The sequence below is a fragment of the Coccinella septempunctata genome, chromosome 3 (genome assembly GCF_907165205.1).
Source record: "Coccinella septempunctata chromosome 3, icCocSept1.1, whole genome shotgun sequence".
NCBI lineage: Eukaryota > Metazoa > Arthropoda > Insecta > Coleoptera > Coccinellidae > Coccinella > Coccinella septempunctata.
This window is the reverse complement of record NC_058191.1, coordinates 28031136-28048143: the sequence shown is the minus strand read 5'-3', so window position 1 is coordinate 28048143 and position 17008 is coordinate 28031136. Positions and strand designations below refer to the sequence as shown.

General features: G+C 35.2%; 1 protein-coding gene across 1 annotated transcript; it reads left to right on the top strand.

The window, feature by feature from the left end:
• Window positions 1-3423: 3423 nt before the first annotated feature.
• LOC123309660 (ets DNA-binding protein pokkuri) lies at window positions 3424-15620 on the top strand. The gene is made up of 6 exons (XM_044892871.1): window positions 3424-3735; window positions 11639-11935; window positions 13176-13462; window positions 13562-13871; window positions 13996-14245; window positions 14409-15620. Exons 2-6 carry the CDS (start codon window positions 11647-11649, stop codon window positions 14695-14697), a joined length of 1425 nt encoding a protein of 474 aa, XP_044748806.1. The 5' UTR covers window positions 3424-3735; window positions 11639-11646; the 3' UTR covers window positions 14698-15620.
• Window positions 15621-17008: the final 1388 nt, after the last annotated feature.

Genomic DNA, 17008 nt, shown 5'->3' with positions numbered 1-17008 from the left:
CATCAAATATTGGCCACATCAGAACTCAATGGTCATCAATAAACTTTCTGTTCAATTTATCTGACTTATATTCTGCACTTATTTCGAATCTATGAAGATTAACTAACAACTATTTCTAATTCTCATATGGAAACTCCCAATTCATCAAAATTTATCAAAACGCTCGTTAAGAGAACTTTTGGATATCCAAAGAGGGCGTAGCTTAAACTGTACTTACTAACAGTTAAGACTGCATCGAAGAAAAAGATAATGTTTGGAGTGGGCTTGAAGAGGAGTTAACGATTTAGATTATTCTAGACCAGGGCCGGCGTTAGGGGTGAAACAGTGAAGCGACTGTTTCAGGCGCCACTGTCTGAGGGGCGGCATATCGGCTCAGTTTACCGGCCGCCTTTTGGAATTTCATCCTCAATTTTTAAAAACAAATATGTATATCGCTGTTTTGCACAGAATCAAAATTTCCTTCGCTTGCCAGTTATTTGGCAGTTTGGCTCTGGGAACCGTTTTTTACAGATTTAACACATGGAAAATTACTTTAATTTTGAATTCGAAGCTACTGCCAGATGTATTCAGATTCAGCGGAACAGATGTTTGTTTAGGCGCGTACCCACTGGCCAACAGCAATGGCCATAAAAATGCCATAAAATTTTACGGCATGCATGTTGCACCAAATGTTCGTTCCATTTGCAGCTCGCAATTTTATTGGTCGCACTTGATTCCCGTTTTTTCAAATCTCATTTTTGAAAAAACACAATTTAGCACTAACTCTAAAAGGTCTCAGTACCACTAGATGGGAAAGTAGAATAAATGCTATTACGCCGCTAAGGTATCAGTTAGGGGAAATATATGATACTCTTTGTGAAATAGCAGCGAATGATGAGAAATGATGATACCAGAAGTAAGAGCAAAAATTTTGGCTTTGAAAATTTCATGTTTCAAGTTCATTTGTTCAGTAGTTACTTGGTACGAGGTTTTAGTTCGTATCAATAACGTTTCCAACCAATTGCAAAGTCCAGGTATGATAATAAATGTTTGCGTTAGCGAGCTGAACAAAGTTTCGAGCAAATGCTTTGCTCTGCTAAAGAAATGGCAGATAATATGGAAATAAACCCTGAATTCGAATCTGAGAGAGAAGTCCGCATTCGTAGGAAAACAAGGCTTTTTCAATATGAAGGAAGAGATACACCGATAACAGACCCTCAAAAAAAATTTCAGATAGATTTTTTCAATTATTTATTAGATATTTGCATTAACTCTTTGAATGAACGCTTCCTACAACTGAAAGAACATAGCTCATTGTTTGAATTCTTATACTACGTTAAGGCAATATCTACAAAATCACCAGAGCACATAATGCAAAATTGCAATGGACTCTTCGAGCAATTAGGAAATGACATTGAGCCCAAAAATCTCAGCACAGAATTGCTTCTTTTGAGCAGCACGATTGGAATCTAAAATGTCACCTATCAAGTTGCTGAATTATTTGGAGGGGGGTAATCTATCTGAAAATTATCCTAATATAGTTATTGTTCTTCGGATACTAATTATACAATGCCGGTAACTGTAGCTAGTGGAGAACGTTCTTTTTCTAAATTAAAAATTATAAAAAATTATTTGAGCTCCGCGATGCATCAGGAGAGACTTTCGGGCCTGGCAATAATATCTATTGAACACACAATTAGTTCAAAAATAGATTTTGAAAATATTATAGATGATTTTGCCAGGATTAAATCTAGAAAGGTACAAATACTGTGATTTATCTTAGTTCTAATCCTAATAAAATTTTAATGCTATATGCATTTAGTTTCTACAAATTCCATGTGCTTTTTCATATTTTATGTATGTAGGTTTAAACATGCTTATGTGATGACGATTTTTTTACAGATCCTATCTCATTAACAAATGTGATATTTTGTTTTACTTTTCATGCTTTGTTATAAATAAACTAATTTTTTGTTTTGTTATTTTGTAAATTATGTATACAATATTTTTTAATTATGTATGAATAAACTAGATTTCTTTTTTGCTGTTTTATCACATTCAAAAACTTTGGAAACACTAAGTGAAATATGTATTATATAATAGCACATTTTAATATCCCTCATTCACTCGAATTTAATTTTTTTTACGCACTCATTCAAGGAAGAAAAAATTCTTTTTTTGGCAGGGGCGCCAAAAATTTTTTTGCTTCAGGCGCCAAAAGTACTCGCGCCGGCCCTGTTCTAGACCGGTCATAGAGTTGTGTCAAAAAATTTAGGTTCATAAAACTTTATGATATTTGCCTGCAAATCGTAGAACTGTATCTGTATATTTAAATTTCATATAGGGTTTTCTCAATTCGATTTAATGAATCCATCGGAAAGGGTGGATCTATCAACAACTGCCAGTCAAGATGAATAATATCTTTGCTCACTAGTCGATATATCTTTGAACCGTCACATTTTGAAATCACCATTTCAACCGTTCCCCAAAAAAAATTATTTTAAGAACTTAAAAATGAAAAATAAAATTGGGTATTTAAAATTTAAAGCGTTTCGTTTCTATTGTACAAGTTGGCAACATCGACTGAAATATGCATTGATAATAAAGGACAACAAATACACTATGTTGATGAGATAGACAAAGATGGCTGTCTATGAAGTTGCGACGAACGAGGAAGGTCGTAAAATTTTATGGGATTTTTATGGCCGGGTGCTGTTGAGGCTCGCTAGTGAGTACGCGCCTTATGATGGCTCTACACTAACAGCTGTTATTTTATAAACAAGCCATTGTTCTTTTTATTTTCTAGTAGGCGCTGTTGCCAAATCGTTAACTAGAACCGAAGCGATTCAAATTTTAAAACCTCATATTTGAGGAATAATTTTGAATAGTTTCCACGGTGCATTTGAAAAATTCATGAATGAAACTCATAATTATTCAGTTTAAACTTGCATATGCTGTGATTACCCAAATTCAGAAGAATTTCCCATTGAGAACTTCAGAGAGCTTCTTCATTATTAACATTATGCATCAAATCTGGGAACCTATTTTATATTTTGAATGGAATCTTTCTTAACTTCCTTCAGCGCTTCAAATTTGTGAATTTGACAGTTTGAAGTTTGACAGATTCAGATTTCCACAAAATGTATGAAACAAGCTAAGCGCTAGTTGCAAACATAAACTTAAGGACACTTTTCTTCTGTTTTTACAAGAAACACTGTTCTATGTTCTATGTCTCCGAAATAGGGATATTAAAGTGTCCACAAGCAAGGGGTGTGTTCCATTTGCGAATACATTGTCTAAGTCAAGCCAAGGAACATCATTATCCCATTGGTCGCCAATATCCTATCATAAAGCCTGTCAGGATTCAAAATTCCACTAAGTCCCTAGTTCCTTCCACTTCCTATAGCCGCAATAATTCAAGGCAAGGCGGCGCAGGTCTCTCTACTCCCTCACCTCCGACAAATCTACGCACGGTTTCGAACGGACGAGTCGGACGTTTTCAGATCAGTTTCGGAACAGTAGTTGAAGTAGTAAGGTGGCCCCGTGATTAGGCAGGTCACAGTTACTGCTATCGTGCACTGAGATATTTGAACTTTTCCGATCGCCGGTTTTTCCTATGAAAACTTGTGTCCCGTACGAGTCTAGTGAATTCAAACGGACCCAATTCTGTGCTTTGCCAACCACCTGTGGATTTACCGTGTCTATGTGCCCGCAAGTTTTGGATAACCACTGACCCGAACCGATACAATCTGAAAGGTATGTTAGGTATGAAGTTAGTAGACGCACGTGAAGCGAGGTGTATTGAGAGTTGATCGGGTGGAAAGTTATCTTGCGATGAATTTATTATAAATGCTGAATTGATACGGTGAACAAAATTATTTTTAATCTTATTCGTTCGAATCGGTTGCATGGTTTGTTTAGCTTCAAGAAAATAAGGATAATCCAAAGGATTCCTCTTGCTCCAGAAATTATTTTATAGCAATCTGAGAATATTATGCACAATTGAAATTTACACTTAAGGAGAAGTCAATGACATAGATAGCATAAAGTTAATGCTTCGTCAATGGGCACTAACAACCAGGGATTCCTTTTATTGCTGTAACCTACCTGTGGCATCATAAATCAGGAGATACGAAGTATGACTCGGAAGGTCATTTTCTTAAAACAGTCCTAAATGGGGATTATTTAACCGGAAGTGCGTTATTCCGAACCGTCTTGAAGCCGCACGGCTTATCGCATCAACAGGTATTCAGAGAACAGCCAGAACTTGTCAGGAAATTTCTCTCTAGCAAATCACAAATGATTCTTTCATTGGGATCCAACATGCCAAATTATTCGAAGAATGCTATGAAATAGGAAATGAGGAAATAAGGCAATCATAATTGAGGTATTCAAATAGTAATTTCTGGGAATCACTTCCGGTAATTGGCTCTGAATTGGTGTAAATGAATTTTGGTGTCACGCTGACTGGCGTTGGCGCTTCCGACGAACTTATTGTAGGTATACAAGGATTTCTACCTGTATCAGCGGATTCCTTCTTGAGACTTAACGCTTGAAAGAGCAACAGAATGTCAGTGTATATCTGGAGTGTAAATAATGGAATGGATGCTTTGTTAACCCAATGGTGTGCTTCAGGAAAAACATTTCTCAATTTCGGCTTTTACAAAAGGCCTTCTCGCAGTTTGTAAATAAAAGAATGACTATTACCTACACCATCATTTCATAAGACGTCGTTTCTACGTGATGAAAAACGAGAAACGGGGTGTACAACTTGATAGCGTTCGAATGTGTACCTCGATTAATGTTCACGTAAGCAAGAATTAATGTTGAAACTTCTCAAATGTTATCAGCCGGAACTGCTTCTTACGATTAAATATTGGAAGTCAAAATGTCGAGCGATAAAAGCTTTTTTGCCGATAGTCAATCCGATAAGTTCCTATTTCGTCGTTTGCTGCGTTACCATGCGGCTGGAGGTGATAATGTTTGGACGTCACGTTCGACAAATAGGAAATTACACCCCTGTTTCTACATTAATTCGATACTCAGGTATATCCCTTATCGTTTTTTTCTATGATCAATGTTACGGACACATGATCGTAGCCGAGCTTAACATTTTATAAACAAGAATTGAACAAATACAGAAAATCTTCTGCAAACAATCTGAATGAGACGCGAAAGCTCTTGCTAAATACGTATTTGATTGCACGCCACTCCATACTAAAAAAGAAGGTTATTCAGTTGAATCAATTTTGAACCATCAAAGCTTCAGAAGCCTATTGATAATATCTAAATGTCTCCTTTTGATTAAATTTAAAAAAAAATGCCACATAGGTTAACCACACTGTTACATTTAGTATTTCAAGAATTAGGTATATCGCTTAGATTTTCGTTAGGGGTTAACCACCCCTATTCCCCCGGCATAGACACCAGCTTGGAAATGATTTGACAGAAAAGACGTACATTTTCTATTTTAAGTTGGCGCATAAAGCAAGCATAAAACTGACTCAATGACAAATGACTCCCTTAACCTGGGATTACCAGTAAATAAACAATCCTAGCTCCCGAGCAATTTCCAGTACATTAATATGCGGTTGGTTTATTTGCACATTCAACAAGCTACTTAGAACACGATTTTCTTAGAATGTAGTTTATGCCCGAGTTTATGTCATAAGTAACTTGTTTGTTCGGAAAAATCTCGGGAAAAACACAAGTAATTCAGTAGGTAGGCGTCTCTTTATGGCGTCAATCAACAATCACAGCTTAACCCATAAAAAATCGCTATAGAAGAAGGGGTGAGATGTTATCAACTTCGATGCTCTTTTTATGTATGTGCAGACAATTTTGACTTTTCATATCATGAGTACAAATGATTTTTTTTATTTTGGCACCATATGAAAACTGGCAGATTGATTTCAATTTTCATGTCTAAGATTATTTGGGGACGAAAGTATAACTTTCAAGAACTTCGTCTCATATGGGTGTCCTTATTTTCATACGGAACACTTTACAATCTAGTTGCATGTAATGAGAACCAAAAACAGATGTTCAAAATTAATTCCTTGTTGTTTACAAATTTTTGATGTTGGATAATATCCGGTTTTCCCGAGGGTTTTCCCTAGGGTTGGTTCTTCATGCTTTGGTTACTTAAAAAGCCATCTATGAAATGTTCTTGTGAAATCAGTTCTTATACCTACCTCTATTCCGAATATGGACTATACTTAGTTTTATATTGGTATGAATAAATAAAAGAGATTATATAGAAAAAGTTTGTAAAGATTGATAATAGATATTTTTGTAGAAAAATATAATCTAATATACCTACCACTTGCGAGACTTCTTGTTTCATAATAAGGGTTAAGAACCCAACGAACAATATAGTATGTTTCATGTAGAATCAATCACCTTAGTTAATCTTATCCTCTTATCCACGGAATAATTATATTAACCTCTGTATATACTAGTTATACCAAAGATAAAAAGCCTTAAGCCATAATATTGGGTAGCAATTATAGGTACCAGAATCGATTAGAAAATTTTAATGACACCAGCGTTGGGTTATCGTCGAAGATACGGAAAATGATGTGTCATTTGAACGATACCCTTATCGATTCAATTGTCTTGCAAAACTCGAAAGCACACATTTTCCGCTAGTTTAGGTAGTCAACGTTATTTAGAAGGAATAAAGACGTGCTTGTCCCACACCGTTTTGAATGGAAATAAACGATTTTAAACGAGTGTGAAATTGTATGATTCTGGTGAACTTTGTACTCCTTGTTATATACAGTTTTTTAACGTCAAGAAAATTATAGACAAAGAATATGGAAATGCAATACGTAAAGATCTATTACGTCCGCCCCGTACTGTATGCTGGATTTAAGATTGTCCGCGCCGTAACAGCGAAATTGCGAACAACATAACAAAAAACACGTTGAAAGCAGAAAATACATGCTCCCATAAATTGCATTCAAGATATTTAAATTGAGATCTCGATTATAGCATTATCTCGAGCATTATGTTTTCGCTATTCTTGTTTCTGTGTTCATTTCTGACTTCAAAAACAGGTATATTTATTTACTTCCTGGAAAGTTATGATATTATTCTTTTACTCGAAAATCGTACAACTAATGCGAGAAGAAAAAATGCGGATTTTTTCAAATGAAACGAGTGCATAAATATATCAATATGCCATGTGCGGAATTCCACCGATAAATTATTTATTTGCAATTCGAATGGCCAGAGCTTATGAACCCATTCATTTTGACGGCCAAATTAGGTATTTTATGATCCGAATATATGAATTTAGTAACTCAATCACGTGCGTTCGAAAAAAATCGTTCTCAAGTACGCTATATGGAGCTTTGAAGGTTGATATTCTGTTCCTGAAACTCGGCTTGTTAGTAATGCTCAGCTTCTGTTCAATTTGTGGTCATCTTTTACGTTTAATAAACGTATCAAACGTATCAAGTTGCCGTTTCGGATTTTGCGAGAATATGCTAGGAATTTTTCCTAACAAGTTTTCATATCGAAAATTAATTTGGGATTAATTTATCTCATAGTGTATTTGAAGGTGAGGTTCTTTTTTTTTCAACAGAAGGTAGAACTGGTCAAAATAAAGCGTAAATCACATATACAAAACTTTCAAAATGACAAAGTTGCAAAAAAATTCAAAATGATTACTGTAGTAGGTCCAAATACGACCCTAGACCGTTTGTTAGTTGAATTATCGCAAAGCAGTGGGTGAAAACCCACTCCTGATTCGACCATGTGGTTTCGTTAAGGATATATTGGCTCGTTCGATATTGAAACTTAGGATTGCCATTATTTTTTAGTAACTTACACGATTTTATGAAAATTCTATACCAACTGACAGAAGAGACTTATAGGACACAAGTGTAAAAAATAGAATAAGACTTCAAAATCCGAGTCAAAATCTCACCAATAAAATTCGTCTGAATTTTTTCACAATGGGCATCACAATCTTCCTGTGCGAGCATTCCAACAATCGTCTTAAAAATGGGTAGAAATGGGAAAACAACATAGCACTTTTTCAACATAACTAACATAAGCACTTTCAAGAAACTGCCTCGCTTTTCTACATTTTTTTTTCACCCTAAATTGCACGATACAACAATTATGATTATCTCAAAAGTGACCTGATGCATCTAGTCCGTTGAACTTGGTACTGAACCGTCCATTGTCCAGCCATATGTTTATGATTCGTTTCGTTTTTGCTATGCCGCAGTCACCTTCCACAGTCCCGTACTTGAAATTTAATGAAATTCTGTCGAACTTCAAGGGGTTTGTATCTCAGCCATCTTGGATATTTTATATAGACAATTTTTGGTTAAATGACTTAATTTGATGCGTTCTACCTTCTGTCAAAAAAGTCTCACCTTTGAAAACACGCTGTATACATCATTTCTTCGAATCATTGAGTTAAATTTTCTTCATCCTTCATTTACAATAACGATTTTTCTTTTTATGAAAACTATGGCAACTGGGCTCATTTTTTTAGCAGCTCCTCATATTATACAAGGTCTCAATAAATTTCGAGTCAGTCATTTCAACTATTGTATTCCAATATTTTCATATTATTAAAATCTCCAAAATGACAATATTTCTAATTCCATAATGCGATGTTGCAGTAATTTATGAAAATTAAAAGGATGAAGTTCCATGATTGAAATAAATAATAGGTGTACATAATTATAATTATGCCAACCGAATAGTGAAAGTACAAAGTGTATCGAAGTGCATCAAAATAGTAGACGTTAAATATCTTTCATGAAATTGTATTCGACCGATAATACAAACAGCTAGCATTCAAACGTTGAAGAAGTAAACTTCCACAAAACGACCCGACAAATCTACCAACGCGGTACCCGGAAGTGTTCAACGAGAACAAAGAAAGCATCACAGAACTGGAAGAATAGCCGCAAACGAGTTCGGTATGGAAATCAACAAGATTTATCCCTACGACCGGCAACGAAATGGCAAAAGTCAAAGAGACGGTTCGATCTCGCCGAGAAAAAACGCTAAAAAGGCCTGAGGAGCGAAGCCGTTCCTTGTCGTAATTACCGGAAAATCATTTATGTAAATGAACGATTGAAAAACACAACTTCAGCCTTGAAATAACTTCCGTGACCGTCATATACCCACGTATATTCAACTTTACCATTAGTTGGCGTATTTTTAAATCGCCAGCAGTTTTATTTACTTCCTACTCGGCCGCCTTATATACTTCCCGAGAGCTTTTCATTGTGCGGTTTCAGAATGGAAAAAAAAGTATCGGTATACGATTTCGATGACGGGAATTCTCTTTGTCTGTGGCGCGCCTTCAGGTCGATTGAGAAATCCGGCAGTATTTTTAAGTGATATTTTTACTGGAACAATAAACGCGATATATCGCCTGGAACGATATCAATATTTTATTGCATTCTATGCGCCCGTCGGATTCATTAGAATTTTTGTCGTACTTCCTAGCGATTGCATTGGAATGCTTGAAATGTCTCGTATTTATTTTTGGCTACCCCTAAAAAAATTTCCTTTTCAATTTGAAGAAGAGGAACAGAATTTGCATAAATAACACTTGATGTAATAATACAAAGATACTCGTCAAAATCTTGGATACTTGACAGGATCTTGAATATTTGACAGAACACAGAACTCTGTCTTCGTTATCATCATCATCAAGTAGACTGTGGAATATTCAAGGTTGGTGTTCTGTGTGCGAACGTGTTCCTTAGCTAGTAAAGTCACATCATTCGCAGATTTAAAGTATCTCAGCATGTCAGCGACATGAACCGGTCACGTTATTTCCAATATAATGAACATTGCCACCCAATACGTCATGAACCTTCCAATTTTCTTCCAACTCTAACTGAAATGCGCCTGCTTCTATGTCTTTTTGATTTTAACTTTAACATAACAGCGGGCACAGAAGCGGATTAACAAATGTGCCGCCTATAGGCTGACCCAAATTGCCGCCTATCCTATATTTCTTACAAAACTAAGAATGGGTAGTAAAATATAATATTAAAATACATGATTAAGGAGAATAAATATGGAAAACCTAAAAATAAGACGAAACTACCGGCGGAGTAATGCCCGGAAACGCTCCGTTGAAGAGTTACGTTGCTTCAAAAATGGTTAAATTGCCAATTTGGCAAAGTTCGCTTTCGGAAATTCACCGCCTGCAAAAATTCGCAGTAGGCTATACCTACCTAGCCTATATAGAAAATCCGCCTGGAAGTGGGCGTTAATTATTAAATTCTATGCAATTTAGTTCGGAACCTTTTAGTAAGGAGCTGGATAGAGTAATTCAAATTCTTTCCTCCTAGAGTAATTCAAAGGCAACTGCGATGTTATTATGAATATACCTTGATTATCCGTATTTTTGAATCTGAAGAAATATATTGTTGTCTCGATTGTTGTACCTCAAACTATAATAAAATGATCTAAATAGTGATTATCGTTTCTCACATTGACCTTCCTAATCATAGAAAGCATTAAAATAATCAATCATAAGTGCCAACCATACGCCGTACTACTAGCACCGAGACTAGCGCAGACCGGAGTAAGATGTACCAACAACTATCGCCACCTGTTGGCATCACCAGAAACTAAGCTTGTATTTTATACAAAACCATAGCCTAGGTCCTAGATAGACTTGATAATCTTCCTTTAGCTAATTCCCAGTGGCAGTCACCAATATTGCAAGCAAAAACACACCACATTTATTCAGTAATTACGTAATTTTATTCCAAACAGTTTTATTCATAGCAGGTTTTCTCACCCACATGATTCCAATCGAATTATCAAAAAGAAAAAATATCGTATTACCTACTGAAGACGGAAGGTGTTTTCCCCATCTTTCCTTTGAGATAATTATTTACGTTCTCGTCATCTAAAAGACAGAGAATGAGAATTATAAATCGACTAAAACGGCGCCTGTGGCGTCTTCCAATCGCGCATTACATCTCATAATAAAATGCCGGTACCAAAATAACCTAGGCATATATCACACCCATCAGAGTGCGGTAAATTTAGAAATTTCATTATTTTCGTTTCGAGAATTCCAAAAATTTCGGAAGGCCTCCAAGAGCAGACTAACATTAACACATTTTACGTCAATACCATTGTTGTTCCGCAAGGAAGTGATTCAGCTATTCTGGAACAGTTCGCAGAGAATAGATTAATTTTTATAACACTTTTACTGGGAAGAGGCATTGGATTATCAGTGGCAGTAGGAGGTATAACACTATCGTGATTATAATTTATATGCTTTCAACCTTTGTCATTAGACATATTCAGTAAACGTCGAATCTCTTATCTTAAAATATTCTTTATTATCCATCATTTGTGTTTCGATGAGGTACCTTTGTTTAAATTCGGTTGGACAATGGATATAACTTGATTCGCGTATTTAATATATAAGTTTTTCGCAATTAGGAAAAATTCAATGATTTGTCTTATTGTGAGAAGAACATAAACACTCTTAATCGAACTTGATCAGTATTACAATAGGTTAAACCCGAAGAAAGACCGAAATTGAAATCTTCAAACCAACGATTTAAGATTGTTGCGAATGCAACTTTGTCGATTATAATTATATAATGTGAATTTTCATGCCTTATTCAATATATTTCTTTTGTTTCAGGCTGAAATATGAAATTAGTACCTGGGCCTCTGCCACCAATACCCACTGGAACTACTATGGATCGTCTGCCACTGCCTATGCCTTTCAGTCCAGATCTGTTGTGGAGGTATCCTTTAGGATTTTCCTCAATAGGCCAACAACCATCCTCACCTCTCTTGGACTACAAAAGCCAACTGCCATCAAGCTTAACATCAGACCCAAGGTTGTGGTCGAGGGAAGACGTCATAACTTTCTTGAGATGGGCGGAAAGAGAATACGATATCCAACCCATAGATATGGATATGTTCCAAATGAATGGTGAGTTCTTGCTACAGTTACATATATGGATGAGGGACGAAATATCGTGAAAATATTTGAGCTACGCCTGTAATAAATATTATGAAACTGCTAGCCCTGAGAATCAAACATCATCAAGTATTAAAAAAACGCATTTAGGGAAAATGAATTAGGTTGTATATAGTTTAGGATATTCAGTACTCCATGGGAAATATTAAATTTTTCAACCTCCCTTCCACGATGTAAGCCAACTCGATTTCATACTCCCTCAGAAAATCTTCAATTTGATTATTTTTATTCTTATAATAAATTAGGTATACATCAAATATGACCAATAATAATTGGGCAGACTTGAGAAGTGTAAACATCGGAGGTGGATTCTCCCTTTCACAAATTAAATTTTTCGCCATATGGAAAATAAATATATGATAAAATGAAAAAGGAAATCTAATCACCACTTATTCATGGTATTAATTTATTTAGTAACATCAAATGGAATATTCTAATACTCTTTGATGTCTATTGATACAAATAAGTCATGTTTTTCTTAGAAAGGGCAACATCACGTTTCTTAGTTCCCGACAATGTGTCGGTTCAATTTCTATGTAACCGCACTATTAGCTCCAGCTTATCAATAAATGATTTCCTTATCAAATACAGCTTATTTCCGCGAATAGTTTCTGGGATGCATTATCAGGCTTATCATTAAATCCGGCTGTAAATATTATTTTGATTATTAACTTAACTTATTAATTTTTCCATTATAAATCTCCTTTTTTATTTCCTCAATTATGTGTCGACTATAGATATTCATGAAAATATCCATTTCCGCGGTTATTATTTCCTGAATTTACATTTAAAATTATGGCGATGGCGATGCCTTATTTCGAAAAGATTGCAACATTTAGTTAGAATTGGAACGGTATTTTATATTTTTCTACAGAATGCAATCTGAGATATTAAGTTGCACTTCGTTACATTACTCCAATAGTAATTGATCTAAATAAGTGAACTTGAACTACGTTTTTTTCCGCCTGTATTTTTGTAACGATATTATTTTCGACAAATATAATTAGTGGCTGTAATTGATTGCAATGTTTCCAATTAGTAGAAATGCATTTTTCACGTATCATTTTCCAAAAATTCCTTACTGAGAAATAATCTTCAATGTATCAGAAATAAGTTCAGTTGCTCATTAGGACAATTTTCGAATTTTACTACCGATCTTCCAAAATCTTATCAGAGACTTTGTTTTTTCCAGGTAAAGCAATGTGTCTCCTCACCAGGACAGATTTGGGCGAAAGAGCGCCAGGCTCTGGAGACGTTTTATACAACGTTCTTCAAATTCTTGTTCGCGAGGCGAATGCCTTCCAACGGATGTTACCATCGAGTCCAGTGACACCAACATCACGACACCCGTACCCAATTTCTCCCCACTCGCACCCCCCAACCCCCACCTGGAACGTCCTCGCTCAAAACAATGGAGAATCCTTCCAGAGCTCCCACACTGCTAACCTTGCAGCACAACTCTTGGCCCACAGTAATTCGGTAAGTGAAAATTAATATCTGATTGCTGAACCTGAATAAGCATTTTTTGTGCTATAATCCCGTGAATTATAATGGCTAATGTTGAATTTCGCTTTTTAGGTAACTCTGAGTCCAGCACCCTCTATGGACAGCCAAAACAGTAGCCCTCAACACTCGGACCATCAAACCTACAGCCACAACGCATTCAGTACAACTGGTAGTAATGGCAGCAATCCTTCCGATTCAGACGAAGAAGAGAAGAAATGGAGTCAGACAAGTCCTCCTAACACTCCAACATTCACCTTCAATACACACTCAGTACAAACAGGTCCACCAAGGAGCCCCAAGGAACCAAATTTCAGTCCAGACTCTTATGTTCGGAGTTTCGGAAGAGATTTCTTCCCCAATGATTCGCCAGAACCAAACACGAGTAAGTTGAATAGCCAGAATCAAACAAAAAATATCATATTATAGAGAATATTTGCGGTTTATTCGTTGATATTCGATAAATAATTAACATTTGATTATTTCTTAAAGATTTATTTTTCTTACAGATGGAAGATTGTTGTGGGACTTCCTTCAGCAATTGCTGAACGATCCGGCTCAAAGATACACAAATCACATCGCGTGGAAGAACAGGGAAACAGGTGTTTTTAAAATAGTAGATCCAGCTGGACTTGCAAAACTCTGGGGAATTCAAAAAAATCACCTTTCTATGAATTACGACAAGATGTCTAGAGCTTTGAGATACTACTACAGGGTGAACATCTTGAGGAAAGTTCAAGGCGAGAGACATTGTTACCAGTAAGTACCATTCATTGCATCAATATCATAGAGTAAATGTAGAACAACTTCCAAAGTATTAAAAGTATCAGTGCCTTCAGAAGTTACTACCCTGAATTAATTTTCGCGATTTTCTCCATATTAATTTTTGAAAACAAACTTCATTGCTTATTTTTCTTTACAGGTTCCTGAGGAATCCCACAGAACTCAAAAACATAAAAAACATTTCTTTACTTAGACAACAAATGACGATATCGCCTACAAATAAAAGTTCTTCAAGTCAAGCAACGCCTCCCCAGATGGTGCCGCAGATAAACGTCAAACCTGAACCAACAGAAACGCAGGAAAGTGCCCGAATGGAATATGACGATAAGCCTACCGATCTTAGTATGGACAAAAGCCCCACCGATTTGAGTAGTAATAGACATGTGAATATAGTTTGTTCGCCTGATCCCCCAATACAGGCAAACTAGCAGCAAATGATACGTGATTATGTGCATTATAAAACTTTAAGTGCCAATGCAATAGACCTTAACAAATGTGCAAATAGTGATAGTTTTTGTAAATAGTGTTTATTATACAGAGATTTTTATAAAATTGTGCATAGGATAGTATAGATTGCATATTTTTATAAGAATTTTAAATAATGTGCCAAAATGTCGCCCCTGCAAAGAACTAATTATTCCTCAAATTATTTCAATTCAGATATCAAATTAAGAATCAAAATGGTTTTTGAACATAAAAAGTTTTATCATTGTGGGGTCTGATGTAGACATAATCATTTGGACACAAATGGTAGCGTTGACTGCCAAAGGCAGCTTTAATTTCCCCATTATGGAGAAAATGTCACAATTGTGATAGTTTCATTAATGACAATAAAAAATTATCGAATTTTGCAAAGGAATTGAAATGTACAAAAAGATGGGACTGGAAAAACATTTTCGATTGATTTGGTTGAGAGAAAACACAAAACATTCCACTAGAAAAAACTTGTCTCACATTTTTGGAAATATATTTTCAAATATAAAGGCTGAATTCCCAGCTCAGTTTCTGTGATCTCTGAATGAATATTTGACTCAACATGTGTGATTTTTCTAATTAAAGATGCAGTATATATCTATTATATATATTGAATATTCATATAAATTTTGTATATAGAAGAAAACTAAATTCAAACATTTCAAAATTAGAAAATTTATAGGGTTGAGAGCTTTAGAATGTGTTTTCATTTTGTCAGTTGGTATTTTGTTCCATTATGTTTATTTTTGTAAATAGAACTGTGGAAATATGCAATAATTTAAGTCTTTAACTCATACATACTTGTAAATTGTTTTTTATAAAAAATATTATGTTGTTAAAGATGGAAAAACTGAAATAGAATACCATCAGAATTCTAGCGAATCTGTTTTCTTCAAGAAAATCCCAAGAACCTACCCTCCAACAAAGAAAAACACTTAAACAGAAAAAGACCTAAGGCACCAGTGAGACAAATAGCCAATAAAATTGGTCTGAATTTATCACAAAAATTATTGAGTTATCAGCATTCGATATCCGAACAGTCTCGGCTCACGTAAAAATTGGGTTAAAATACAACAGCAGTAATACCAACAGTTTCACAAACACAGTGAACTCTAAAAGTGCTTTTAGAGTTCAATGCACAAGCACCTTCAAAACCATAAAAATTCACCGTTCTCTCCCTCTACACCGTTCGCCTCCCTTTCACGATTCACCAGGGATAACATTTTTCTTAATTTTTTCTACTTTGGTTTATGTCCACTCTACTTGTACTATGTTCATCCTTTGCTATTTCCAGATTTTATTAATCGAATTCTGTCGTTTTAAATTGCTGCAGGCATTTTTCAACTGAAAAAAATTACAACCTCTATTGTTTTATAAGCGGGCACACATACATGACATAGTGTAAAAATGAGTAAAAACTCATTTTTTATTAGAATAGGTGAAGGTTTCAATGACAAGGAACTATTAATGTACAATTTATTCAGCAGCGCAACGTTTCGGGAAATTTATTCCCTTCCTAGGCTTGTGAATAAGAAATTTCGATGTGAATCATTTGAAAAAATTCAAATTCGTGTAAAAATCACAATTTTCTTTCATTTCGGGGACCCAAACAAAACCTCTGACGTATCGGTCGCAGGTTCATCCATTCGAATGTGATTTTTTGAACGTAAACCAAAGATTGTAGAGTGAACTCTATAATCTTTGTGGTGAACATTTTATTGTAACAATGATCAATTTTCTACCTTCTTTGAACATTCAAAAACTTTCAAGGTACTGCCTTTTATATTGATCATGGGCCATTTGCTCAATACCCAGGGTCGGCAGAATGTCGTTCCTGATTGAAAGATCATCAGAATCTTGCGATTCGCATAGCTGAATGTATGTTTACGACCGAAAGCCTTTGATATTTATTGTTCCTTCCGTAATATTACAGATATCTCGACATCTGGGTTGAGAACCTACCGTGAGTTTTTCTAGTTTTGTTTCATTTGTAAAGGGACCGTGAGAAAGTATTTTATAATTAGAAATTTGTTAATGACCAAATCTTAAAATTGATTATTTTTTTGGGAATCAATAAAAATAATTAATTGATACATTTGTTGTATTTGTCTGTTTACATATTTCGTCCAGTATCTTTTGCTCCTAATACCTCATTATAGGAACTATTCAATTTTTCAGCACTTACTACCCGAACTTGAAAATATGAAGCGACGGTTTTACAGATGCATCAAATTTCTCATTTCATTTAACTCGAAAGATAGTAAA